The 13,865-nt window shown below is 40.7% G+C and overlaps 1 protein-coding gene across 5 annotated transcripts in view; it reads left to right on the top strand.

Moving 5' to 3' along the window:
* The window catches only part of cntn4 (contactin 4), a 105,916-nt gene that overhangs the window by 46,210 nt on the left and 45,841 nt on the right, over positions 1–13,865 (top strand). For all 5 annotated transcript variants that reach the window (XM_027005015.2, XM_027005011.2, XM_027005010.2 and 2 more), the window contains exon 6: positions 12,756–12,959. In XM_027005015.2, the coding sequence (XP_026860816.2) occupies positions 12,756–12,959 (204 nt within the window). The remainder of the gene's footprint in view (positions 1–12,755; positions 12,960–13,865) is intronic.

Below are 13,865 nucleotides of genomic sequence, written 5' to 3' on the forward strand. Positions count from 1 at the left end.
GAGCCCAAATTGTTCAGCACAGCCCGGACAGAAATGGCCCAGTCATGACCTGGTCGCACATGGCCACTGCTTTCCATGCACTGGTACGTCACGTACGTGTAGCCACTCATTTGAGACTACCGACGCTCACACTGCAAGGGATCTGGACAGGACCGCCACCACCTGCGGTCGGGGCCAGCTAGGAATTAGCATGCGGTTTGCGCACGTCCCTGCTCGAGCCAGGACATGCTCGTTGCCAGCTGTGGCCCCTTCTGTCGTGGGAGTTTATTGATATCTGCGGGAGGAGTCTGGGTCATTCGATTAGCACTGCTTTTGGCGGAAGAGGGCAGGCTGCACTTCAGGTTCTGTGATGGTGAATTTCAGGCTCATCAGTGCAATCAGTGTATTACAGTGAATGATATACCAACAAATATTTTATACACACACACACACACACACACACACACACACACACACACACACACACACACACACACACACACACACACACCCTTCAGAACTGGTTTAGTTCTTCATGGCATAAATTCAACAACATGCTGGAAACATTCCTCAGCGATTTTGGTCCACATTATAGAATCACACAGGCATTTAAGCGATGCTCACTTGGTAATAAGGGGCCCATGGTGTGCCAAGAAATTATCCATTACACCACCACCAGCCTGAGCTGTTGATACAAGGATGGATCCATCCTTTCATGTTGTTTATGCCAAATTTTGACCCTACCATCCAAATGCCACAGCAGAAATCAAGACTCATCAGACCAGGCGACATTTGTCCAATCTTCTGTTGTCCTATTTTGGTGAGCATGTGTGAATTGTAACCTCAGTTGCCTGTTCTTAGCTGACAGGAGTAACACCCAGTGTGGTCTTCTGCCGCTGTCCCCCATCTGCTTCAAGGTTCAACGTGTTGTGCATTCAGATTCTCTTCTGCATAACTTGGTTATAACGAATGGCTATTTGAGTTACTGTTGCCTTTCTATTGAACCAGCCTAGCCACGCTCCTCTGATCTCTGGCATCAGCAAAGCATTTTTGCTCAGAGATCTACCACTCACTGGATATTTTCTCTTCTATGGCCCATTCTCTGTAAACCCTACAGATGGTTGTATATGAACATCCCAGTAGATCAGCAGTTTCTGAAATATTTAGACCAGCCTGTCAAGCACCAACAACCATGCCACCTTCAAAGTCACTTAAACCACCTTTCTTCTGCATTCTGATTTTTGGTTTGAATTTCCGCAGGGCGTCTTGACCATGTCTATATGCCAAAATGAATCGAGAACCTGCCATGTGATTGGTTGATAAAATATTTGCATTAACAATCAGTTGAACAGGTGTACCTAATTAAGTGGCTGGTGAGTGTGTATGTTTGTGTGTACATTATATATATGGTCTGAGACTCAGAGCAACAACAAACACATAAACTTGGCCACAAAATCCAAATAAACAGACCAAAGGAAACATAACAGAAATAAGAGGTTTAGTGTTAATTAGCATTCATTTATGAATAAATTATATCAGTAGTAAAACATGTGGGGCTAAATTCATACAAACCTATTTAACATGATGTTAGTAGTAATTAGTGCCACCATAACACATTTCCCCATTCATAAATGTGGACTGCTGGTATATTTTACCATTTGCATGATATGGGTGCTACTGCATTTCATCCTCGTTTGCATATGATGTTAGAACACCACTCTGCAAAAAAATACCACCTAAACCTGTCCAGTGCTAAATGTCTTGGTAAGAAGCTAATGTGGATTAGTTGAGCTTTTCTGTAACAATATTTGGTGTTATTTCTGCACATGCACCTATTTAGATAATTGACTAATTTATTTAAAAGGGACATTTTTGGTCTGTTCTGAGTGAGCATTGTAACAGTGAGCGGTAAGGAAGCGGACACGTGCGGAGAAGAGCAAGATTTATTAGGGACAAATCCAGATTCAGAGTCGTTATGGTAGTCCAGGGTCATACAGCCAACATAGAGATTCCGAGAATACATGACAACAAAGAAACAAAAGCACACGAAGGCAAACGGGGGGAGCAGGCTATAACAGAGGCTAAGAAACTTGAAGGCTGGGATAACCATACAGAGGAGGAGGCACGGAGTACAAACCTACATACATGCAGATACGGGTTTTCAAAGACATCCATAAAGACATTCAGTCATTCAAACATCCAATGAACAGCCAAGACAAAGGGAACAAGACAGGGTTAAAATACATGTTCCTCTGCCATGATTTAGAAGAGGTATTGAAGTCATCGGCTCTGCACAACCATGCTTTCAAACAATCTGTCTTGATGAAATTTACAAATAAGTTAAATTTTTATGTAATTGGAAATTTTCAGTGCAACACTGGTCTCAAGACTGGGGTTTGTCAGTCATGTGACTCTTGGTGTAGGATTTTAATATGCATGGCACCATTTACATGTTGACTTTGATTGGCTTTTGCGTCAGGCACAGGTGAATTAAGTGCAGCAGTAAGCTGACACTGGTGCTAATTATCACCTTCTGATGGTACTTCATGAATTGGAATTAAATACTGTGTCCTATATTTTGTGAGGTGTAGCATGCTTACCATTATGGTTTATGAATCTGGCATACAGGGCCCAAGTTATGAAATATTAGTTTCAATTAAGAAACTGATAACATCCACTATCAAAAGATGAAAAAACACCAAAAATAGTGGTTTATAGTGAATGTCAATTGTTTTTCTTGAAGTTTTCACTACTGTTTCTTATTTTTTGTTTTATTGGATTGACTGGCCACTTTCAAGCCAGTTCCACAGGGCAGGACTGCTGTGTGCAGGGTCTGCAAGTATCAGGTTTTTGAGCTAGAACATGGAATATTCTTTGCATGTTATGTTTTTACCATATTGTTGTATAAGTGGTATTATGAATGGAGCCAGATAGACTTTCTTGTTTTAACTTCTTATATAAAAAGACACACTTAAAGAGCCAACTGTAACTCAAGCACGCAATGCCGATGTTGGGCTGTGTCACAAAGCAGCTTTACAGAAGTTCAAGTCCAGACCTCAGATAAGCTATCTGAGAATGAGAGCAGCAGGTGAAAAATCTGGAAAGAAGCCAAGCCAAGCAAAAGGGGAACTTATTCTCGGTGACGCCTGAATGTTAGTGTAAACTGAATGTTGCTGACACCTGAATGACACATGATTCTTGGTGACACATGAATGTTGGTGTAAAGATGACAAAAGCAGTGTAATATTATGATAATAATATATGCGGGGCGGGGGGCGGAGATGCATGAGATCTTGTTGACTGGAGACATTAGCTTCATTAGCTGCTGTGCCCTTTAAGGACACGCATGAAGTATTACACACACACACTTTCATATCCAAGCGTAAACTGTAATACACCCAAGAGACAAGAATCAGTCACTTGCTAATTAGTACTGAAACATTCATAAACACGTAGCATAATCATGTGACTCCAAACTGTCACCCCTCAAACCACCAACTTCTTTTGAGAAGTGATGTTAACACTCTACCTTTGTTCACGCCAACCCCACATCTCCATCCCACTCCAGCCCCTCCCTCTCCTTAGCCCCCATCGGCAACCCCCTGTCCTGAATTAGACCGTAGGAAGCGTGGTAGGGAGCAAACACAGCGGCGTAGGTCTGTTGTAGCAACTGGCTCCAGAACAGCTTCTGCTCAACAGAGATGCATGCCCCTATCCACCCTGGCCAGCACACCCCATGCCCAGATGCCAGGGAGGCTGTCTGGCTGTCTGGAGAGCCATGAGGTAGAGAAGACAGCTGGCCTCTGACATTCCCCGGGCTGTCGGCTGCATGCAGAGGTTATGTTCGCACATGCTGATTGAGCTGTATATGATCTACTGGCAGGGGACAGAGGAGAAGAGAGAATGGGGGGTGGAGTATAGAGAGAGAAGAGAGAGAGAGCTGGGAGGAGACTGCAGTTCCCTTCGATGCGCGTTTTGAGCACACGCAAGCATGTTTGCTGGAAGGTCCAGCTATGTTTAAACGCATTGTGAAATATATGGTTCAGCCTGCATTGACACACAAGGGAAAATTTCCTTTACAGAAAGACTCTAAGAGACGTGAGTTTACAACACCACTTATAAGTTAAAAAGTAAGCAACTATATCATGCATCATAGGAATTTATTTATTTGTTTATTTACTGAGCTTCCAAATGTACTAATTCAGAAAAATCCCTAGTTGTAGCATGTAAGCAAACATCTGGATTTGCTTTGAATTAATGACTTGATGTCATAGTCTGACAGTGTTTAAGATATAATCAAATGTCATTTTGTGTTAATAATTAACCTAATCAATTTAGGATTTTTATCATAGAAATGCTGAAACATCTGTACACTGCGGGAATTAAAAAAAAAAGCCTACTAAATGTGAAGACATTTTTAAAAAGAGAGAATGTGAAAACTTCTGAGAGTACTAACTGGCTTCTAAATTCATTAAGAATATAAACAGGACTTATTATTTAGTACATTTTCTTTGCATTATATTTTTATATATGCTAGTGCAGGATACCTAAAGAGCAAATGCTTCTTAAAGCCGCATTGAAATTTCCATATGATGGCTCATATGCTGATAAAGATTTGTATGACTTACAACAGAATTGCAGGAGCACCTTAATGCTGACTTGGTGTCTGTAAACAGCACGTGTCTCTCCATCAGACACCAGTTACACACTACCATGTCCCTGAGGCTGCCTGCTAACACACACACACACACACACACACACACACACACACGCACACATGCACTAATCCATCAGTGCCTGTGGGAGTGAACACAGCCCTGCAGGAATACACTAAAACTCACTCTCGACTACAAAAACAACCGATTATTAGCTAGGCTTGGAATTAAGATAAGGAACCGTATTAGCTTTGCAACATTATCCCTGACTTTAAGGTCATTTGAAGCAAATTTTCCCTAAAATGCAATACTTCATGCTTCCACAGTGTATTGCACTCGACATTCCTGAATGTCAATTTATCTAAAAGAGCTCTCACAGTCAAAGTGCAATGTTCTGGAGAAGACCCACCTTCAAAAAAATCATGACTATTGTATGTCTGTTTAACATCTGTTAAACAGCACTCAATATAGCATCCCTTTTAAGTGGCCAGAATGGATTGTGTACAAGTGGGTGCATGTGTATATGTGTGTGTGTGTGTGTGTGTGTGTGTGTGTGTGCGCACGCTCCTCAAAAGCGCAACTGTGGAATCAAATCTCAATCCACTTGCCACACACAGTCAGTTCCCATTAGCAACAGGCAGGCTGTTGAGGGCATGTCACTTCCCCTATCTCTCAAAGTCCTTTGTCTCAGCCCTCAGGACACCCCACCCCCACATCCCAAACACAGAGCCTTCCTCCACATGACCCCGGCATGCTCTTTATATTCCACAATTACCGTGTTTAGTGTGAGCACCTAATGTAGCTGCCCTCCATTTTCTAATGGAGAGAGAAGCTTTTAGGTGTAGCCAAGACTGAAAGTCTTTGCGTGTGCCACCCTGAGAATTGAGAGGGATGGAAAAGTCACTCTCTTCTTGGGTTCCAGGCCATGGTGGAGCACACCGCAAGCATTATTCTATCTCGTTGCGTATAAAGGGAGAGAGAGAAGGAGGCACAAAAGGGGAGGGATTCACAAGACCTTGAGCAGAGTTGTGGAGTGAATGTGGTGGTTGTGTTGGGTTTTCTCTCTAGTTCTCTTTTAGCAAGATGGTACAGAGTAGTGTGGCAGTTAAGAGTTGAACCTAACTGACGCTCAGTGTATCAAAAAATGCTCAAGTGTTAACACAATAAATAAAGAATATGTTAAAAGAATAGCCTACTTAGCCATAAATGCTAATGTTGCTAATAATGATATGGGGCAATTAGCATTATGCAGATTACACCATGCTGATTGGCACCCGCTTGCATCTATTGCCACCGTAGCACTTTTGATATTCTAATACAACATTCAAATGAGTGCATGTGAAACCAGTTCCTTTACTGAAGGAGAATATACTTCTGTCACAATAAAGCCAAAATGACCTTTCATGTGATCTGCCATTGCATGATAAATTACATGTACACACAGAAACCGGAGAGATGTACTATTTGTAGTTCTGTGTTTCTTATTTTTTTACCTTTTTATCTGCTAGAAAGCTCAGATGATGCGTACTGCTGTCATGACACGCTTCAGGTATGCTATTAACACAAGATGATCGGGTAGCTGCGTTGCTATTAAAATCCACCGAGAGCACCAATATTGATAGCGTGCAGTTACAGCGCGTCGCGTATGGGCACGCCTTACACGTGCAAACTCCATTAGCTCCATATGATGTGACAGGGTGCAAAATGAAGCCTTAAATAGATACCCGGCTGATTACCAACAAACGGCTTTGCCTGGCTTGTTCAGTCTGCGACGTATTGTATTTGAAAGAGAAGAACGGAAAAGTGCTGGCAAAGCACAGGTGTCTCCCCGAGGCATTAACTGCAGAGCATGAAGTGGAAGAAGCAAGGTGTCGAGTGTTGATATTAATCATAAGAGATGGCGGGAACGGAGCTGAGGGCCTCGCTTTGCACGTTACGGCGCCAGATCCAGATGCGGCTTGTATACTCCTAAGGACTGCTTGGCCAAGCAGTTTGAGCTTGTTTGTCATTAAGGCTAGATTACACGGTCACCTTAATCAGTTCGTGCTTATGGGGGGACTAATTGCTTTTCTGGCTTTCCATGCTGAGGATAGCCTTAATAGGCAAACAGGGTGGTTTTTTAATCGGTTAAACTTTCACTTCAATGTTTTTTTTTGTTTTGTTTTGTTATTTAATCCACTGAGGAGACTTTAAATGCAACATTGGATCCCACTGACCACCATTTGATACAATGACTATCTGAATAGAATTGCATAACATGAGCAAAAGCTTGTACTGCCTCTGTTAAACACCAGTTTGTGTACACTTGGTCAGAATTGGGAAGTGCAAAACATTTTTTCTAAAATACTTCCTTAAATGCCATCACCTTTTTTTTCTGGATTTGGAATGATTACAGAGGTAACTTTTAAGAAAGTCAGCAAGCAGTGGTTGGTGGATATTGGTGAATAGCAGGTATGCTGCTTCATTTAACCAGCGCTGGACAGCTCCTTGCAGATTCAACAGTGAATACCCAAAAGAGTTCACTCTGCTTAGCTGGCGGTAGATATTGTGACTAATCAGATGGTAGCGGCTCTCACAGCATTCGTTTCCTAGTAATGAGACAGTTCTGTTTTCAAGAGTTAGGAATTTGCTCCTCTGTAGGTTTTTTGGATTTTTCATATCCACATTCCCCACCTATACACACACATACACACACACACACACACACACACACATACACACACGCGCACACACACACACACACACACACACACACACACACACACACACACACACACACACACACACACACACACACACACACAAATGGACTGCCTATGAATTTGCACAAATCATTTAAGATCCTTTTTCTTCCCTTTTCATTCCTTGTTGACTTCACCACAGCTTTTTTTGTTGTTTTCTTCTGCAAGCCCAGCAGAGTTGCCATAATGTGAACTGTATTTCTCAGCAGCTGACAGCCTCCTCCTCAGAGAGAAGACAAGCCTTCTCTTCCTCAGAGAAAAGACAAGCTTTCTCTCCCTCAGAGAGAGAGGACTCAAGCTTTCTCCTCCTCAGAAAGAAGACTCAAGCTTTCTCCTCCAAAGAGAGAAGACTCAAGCTTTCTTTATGGCAAAGCCTATAGATGTCCCTATATTCTTGCAATAGTTCATGTACCATTCATAATTCCTTTTTGGGAACACCATCAGTTTATTGAAAGAGCACCTGGTAGGAAAAAACATTAATGAACATGTATTTGTGAAATATGCCTTTGCCATCACAAAGTAACTTTGGAAATTCTTCTCATCTTGTATAATGAAGGGGTTGGGCATGCACCTGTATGATTATTTAGATGTGTATTTTGTAATTTACAATCTTATTATATCAATACAATTTAGTGCTGTAGGTAATTGGACAGTGACCGTTTCTGGATTGTTTTATTCCAACACACTGGATCAAACTGCAAAGTGACAGCAAAGTTCACATGCACAGGGTCAGACTTCTGCAGCTAACAGACATCACTAGATGCTAGGTATCTTCCCTGGTGAAACTCTGCCAATCAGCCCTGTTCTAATGCAGTTGTTTCCTGTTCCTCATTGTTTCAGGAGCTTTTTGTCTTCAGTTTTGTCTTCAGTAAGTGAAATGCATGCTCAGTGGAGCTCAAGTCATGACTTTCAGTCAGGAGCATTCCATTCTTTAGCCTTGAAAAAGCCCATAGTGGCTTTGGTGGTATATTTTGGCTCAGTGCCTTGCAGTAAGGTAAAGCATTACATTTTGCAGGATTGAGTTGTATCTAAGCAGTGAAGATGTCCCTGTCTGCTTCTGAATTCATCCTGCAGTTACATCATCAGCAAAGACAAGTGAGCTAGTCCTATTGACAGCCACACACAGCCAGGTGGCTTGTGGGGATTTTTTCCCCATAGTTTCCTTTCACTTAGCAACAGGTGTTTTTTTTTGTGTGTGTGTGTGTGTGTGTGTGTGTGTGTGTGTGTGTGTGTGTGTGTGTGTGTGTGTGCACTTTTTAAGCAAGTGTTACCTGGTCTTGTTGCTTAACAGTGGTTTTCATCTTGTGTCCCCTGAGATTTTTGCTGGTGCATTCAGTTTATTGACACATTTGTGCTTGCATAATGAGATTGAACTGTATAGAAATTTATCTTCATTAAATATCTTGATTAAGACCATGCACTACCATACCAGGTTCTGTGATATGCCAGTCATTGTTGTTGTTAAATATACTGGTTCTTGCTTCTTAAAAAAAATCCAAACAGTTCATAAATATTGATTTTGACATATCCAATTTTTTGGCCCTAGTTGATTTATTCAGCCTTATTATGCTTCTTTTGTGCTCAAGGAAGCAACAGCAACAGACCACAGGAACAAATGCCTCATCTAGAATCAAGTCCACATGTTTTGTTATCTTTCTAAACTATTGAAGTAACAGCACAGAGCTAAGAACAAACAAGGAGTGGATGGTCTGATTACTTTTTTTTTCCCTGAAATGACTTTGAAGCAAGAAATGCCTGTGATTACTACATAGTTCCAGCACGCTGTACTACCCGAACATTAAGACTGACATTCTGTGCTTAGCCTAATGTTCAGTGTGCTTGAGTTCTGAGTCAAAAAAAGTGTTACTATCCAATTACTTAGAGAGTCTGCAGTATTTCTGAAAGTGTGACATTATCATTGCCAATGAGTGGGGCCAAAAGAGTCAGTCAGCAGTCGGTTACAGTAAAGAATCATTAGCTGATTACATCTTATCCCTCTCTCAGTCATGTATGGTAGCAGCATACTGATCTGTAATCATTGTGTCTGCAAGCGTCAAATAGAAAGTGATAGAAAGACGGCGAGAGAGAGAGAGAAAAGAAGAAGAAACAAGTTTTCTTTCCTCTGCCTCTCATTGTGTCTCAGGTCTCTGCGCCTCTCTCAATTGTTCTGTTAGCCTTTGTGTTTCCCTCCACCCTCAGGACTCTGCCAAACTCACCATGGGGAAAATAGTTTGAAAAGCCTGCTCTGGTTCCCTTTCTCTGCATGATAGGACCCAGGTCTGTGACTATGGATTACACTGTGATGAATGACCAGGCAATTCGAGAGAGCTAAGGCAGGAGTCCTTCAAGACTGCTTTCTGTAATTAGCGGTGTGCTAATGAGCAAACTGACTTGATTGGGCTCGCAGGGGGAGATGCTACATGTCTGTCAGTTAAACAGGCTGCCAAGATCCAACTTGATCAGGGAACTGTTGATTACAACATTACAACATTAGAGGGTTTTTTTTGTTTTTTGTTTTTTTAAAATAGATCTGTCACTGAAGACTTGTGGGCTGTATTCACTATTCACATGTAATGTTAAATTTCATTTGTGGGAACATTTAGAACAGTGGCATTCAAATCTGGACCACGAATCCTAATCCAGTCCTGGCTATTGTAATCCCTTAGTTGATTTAATAGATTCATGTAACTGGTAACTGGATTCATGTAAAGGCAGAGTGGAAAATTTCTAAGACCTGGACCCTGAGGACTGGAATCAAATCCCTCTTGGTATAAAGCATACCACTGCGGGAAGAAGTCCCATTTCTGGATAGTTTTCAAGCAGCCTATAAAGCAAACAGACAAATGCAGGTTTCCTGATGAAAAATAAAGTAAGGTCTCAGTGGTGAAAATTCAGAATCCTAGTGTCAAACATTCTAAGTCTCACTGGGTCTACAGGATGGCAGATTCCAGCAGCAGATGTCCTCAGCTCTTTGATGGAGTGCCTGGCTGCTGGTTTTGAAGTCTTGGGTATTAATTGCACAAATCAGATGGGTAGCAGGGAGAAAGGCTTCTCAACTTGCCTAGCAAAAACTCCAGAAGCCATGGGAACCGTGGCCCTGCACCAGCCAGCCTGAAACTTGCCTGCTTTCGACCTAGCGCCGCAGTGGAGTAAGGTACTGTTCCCCCAATGCAGTAGCACTGCTTCTGCTACGAGCCTGCTGGTGTTGTAACACCGGTAACACGCTAGGACTTGGAAATAAAACTCTGACTGGAGCCAGAGTTTCGCTTTTGTAGTAGTATAGTATAGTATAGTTAGAGTAGATAGTTTAGAAGCGTAGACATCGTGGATGTGTAGATAGTGTAGAAGGTATAGAAAATGGCTTAGTCCAAACTGAAGATTCACTCACACTAAAGCTACATTAAAATAACCAAAATAATGTTTTTTGCCTCCAATTTTTTGCACTTTTGGCCCTTTTTTTTCAGACTGGCGTCATGTTGTGACTGGGTCCTCTGTACTCTGTTCCTGTCTGAACTCAGAGCATTACTAACGGCAAGAACCATATATGTAGATACTTGTGTCATATGTTTCTGGGCCTTTGTAGGAATACTTTCTTCCCACGAGTGACACCCACCCTCCTCAGGGGCTCAGTGAGGTAGTGAGTTAGCACACAGTTTAAAGAACAAACAGAACAGACATGGAACATTTCTTCTTCAGACTGATTCATTAATCATTATTTCTCTGAACACTTCATCATGTGCATCAAGTGTATAACACAGAACCTACATTTAGTCACACAGCAAGACACATAGTAGGTCTCTTAAAGAAACCGTACCATTCCCTGTGCTAATTGAACTTTCTTGCAACATATGAAGTAAACATAAAATAATATTAGTACTATTAGAAAATGCTTTTATTAATTTTAAATCTTTTCTGAATTAGTTTTTTTGTTATGCTTGTGCTTTATTGTTATTGTTATTTTAAAAAAAGAAAAGCAATATAACGAGATGGCATAAAAATTATGAAAATGCATTGAAAATTGGGATCGTCATAATCACTGCAGTTACTTGATATGATTTGATAGCCATGATGAGCCTCATGGGGACACATGAGGTGGCACAACAGACCTTTAAGAGGGATACGACAAACAGAGACTCTGCTGGAAGACCAAAAAAACATTTTTTTTCATTTTAGACAACTTGTGCAATATACATTGTATATACTTTGAAGGAAAACTCACATGCCTCCCTTAACCTATATTATCATGGTCTTTTGTAGGCCTTATTTCATAATCAAATATCACGTTTCATTCGTTTAGGATCTTGAATGTTGCAGGAATACAACTCCACTATATAACATTCTTTCTCCAAAAGAACAGTTGTGTTTGTCGACTCAAGTCGTGCTCTGATATTCACGGACTGAAAGGCTACTTTCATAGCTTTTGGTTTCTTCCGTCTTTCGCAAAGAACCAAGACTGGCAGCCATAGTAGGTAATTGAATCAGCAAAAAAGCAAAGCAATTGTAACTCCCAAAGGTCATGTCTCTAGCTGTGTGTTTTGTGCCGGTAGGGTGACCTTCCACTTTTAGATACGACATTAAGTGCATGCTGCCATTTCATGTAGGAGAATGACTATGAAGAGTGGCAACTACAGGTCAACAAGATTTCTGGCAGAATTTTTTTCAGGATGTTTCTAGTGTGAATTAAGCCAGCTTGTTTCCCAGAGTGAGAGCCCTGCCCGTTGCAGCTAGATGCCTTTTTTATAGAAATGAACTGTGTGGAATGGTGAATCATCGAAAGCATCATATAACTTTTAGATTTTGTATTATTTTTGGATTCAGGATGCACAATGAATATCTTGTGTTATTCATTTGATTGATATGTAATATTGAGTGATGTTCTGCCTCTTTTTTGTGCAGGTAGAAGACATTTTGATGCATAATCCTTATTCACTAATATAATGCCTTAGTTTCTTATGATTAAATACCTTATTTTGTTAATTTCCTGGTGAAAAAGTGGATACAAAATTTTCAAAAACAACAGCAAACATTTTAAGATGTTAGGCATCATTACAGTAGTTCTGCTCTCCTCTTTACTGGAAGCCAAGTAATGGCAGGACACTGCTTATCCTTTTCTGTCATTAATTTTCACCCGCCAAGCCCCACAACCCTCCTCAGCCTGATTAATTTTCACCCTAGCATGTAGCCCCAATGCTAATTTAGCAACTCAGGGGAGGCACAAGATTCATGAGCAGTGCTGACTTCTGCCATTTAGATTCAGTGGAGAGGAGAAAATGTCACGACATACTCTGCTTTCCAAGCTGTGAAATGACCTCTTTATATTTTTTCAATTCATGTTAAGTGCCAACTTTTGTCTCTCCACCCGCCCCATTTCTCTCAACAGCGTTGATGTTCAGCTGGATTTTTAATGAGTATCCATCATTCGTGAAACAGGACGTGCGAAGATTCGTGTCCCAGGAGACAGGGAACCTGTACATCGCTAAGGTGGAACCGTCTGATGTGGGAAACTACACTTGTGTCGTGACCAATACTGTCACAAAAACCCATGTACACGGCCCGCCCACACCTCTTATACTGCGCATAGATGGTGAGTCAACATGGCAGCCATGGAAGTGTTCATTGTTCTTCTTGTTTTTCTTCTTCTTCTTCTTCTTCTTCTTCTTCTTCTTCTTCTTCTTCTTCTTCTTCTTTCTGTTATTATTATTATTATTATTATTATTATCCTTATTTATTATTATAATTATCGTTATTTTTGTTACAATAATCTAGTAGCAGTATAGGTATATGACTGACAGTTTCGTCTTTCATGAATCACAGATAAACCCTGCCCTAGAAAGAATTCACAAAAAGAAAACTTCCATTTCAGAATTAAATAAAGCAAAATAGGCATTATTTTGCCAAAATTTAATTTATTTTTATTTATTTTTCATGGTATACAAACAATACTCAAAGGTTAATGAGCAGTTTCTTTGCAAAATTTAAGATAAGATACCGTGCACATTTTTTTTGTCACCCCATGGGCTGGCATTATCAAAGTTCCTGGAATGGAAAGGTCATTTGTTCTGTGCTGATCTAATTGTGGGTTTCCTGACTTATGGGTTAACAACTGAGATTAGTCAAATTCACCAGGGGTTATAAATAAGGAATGGCCAAATATTACAATAGCTCCTAATTTATCTGGTTTCATATCGTAAGCTTTAATGAATGTAGTTATCTGATAAGAAACCAATGAACTATTAGAAGCTTTAATGCATTTGTCCTGTCTTGATTGCTTGGTGTATACTACAGTTTATACCTAAAATGATTGCCAGTGTAATCCTCACACAAGTAACAAGGGACAAGGTTTTATGTTTTCATTTAATGAGTCATCATTTTCTTAGTAGGAATAGTCAGTTTGACAAACATAAAAAGATCACCAGATCACATCTGAGAACTGCTTCTGTTCTTAATCTGAAATCCTGGGTCAATTTAAACAGCCTTGCTCGCAGTCAGT

Source organism: Electrophorus electricus, chromosome 3 (genome assembly GCF_013358815.1).
Source record: "Electrophorus electricus isolate fEleEle1 chromosome 3, fEleEle1.pri, whole genome shotgun sequence".
In the NCBI taxonomy this organism is placed as follows: domain Eukaryota; kingdom Metazoa; phylum Chordata; class Actinopteri; order Gymnotiformes; family Gymnotidae; genus Electrophorus; species Electrophorus electricus.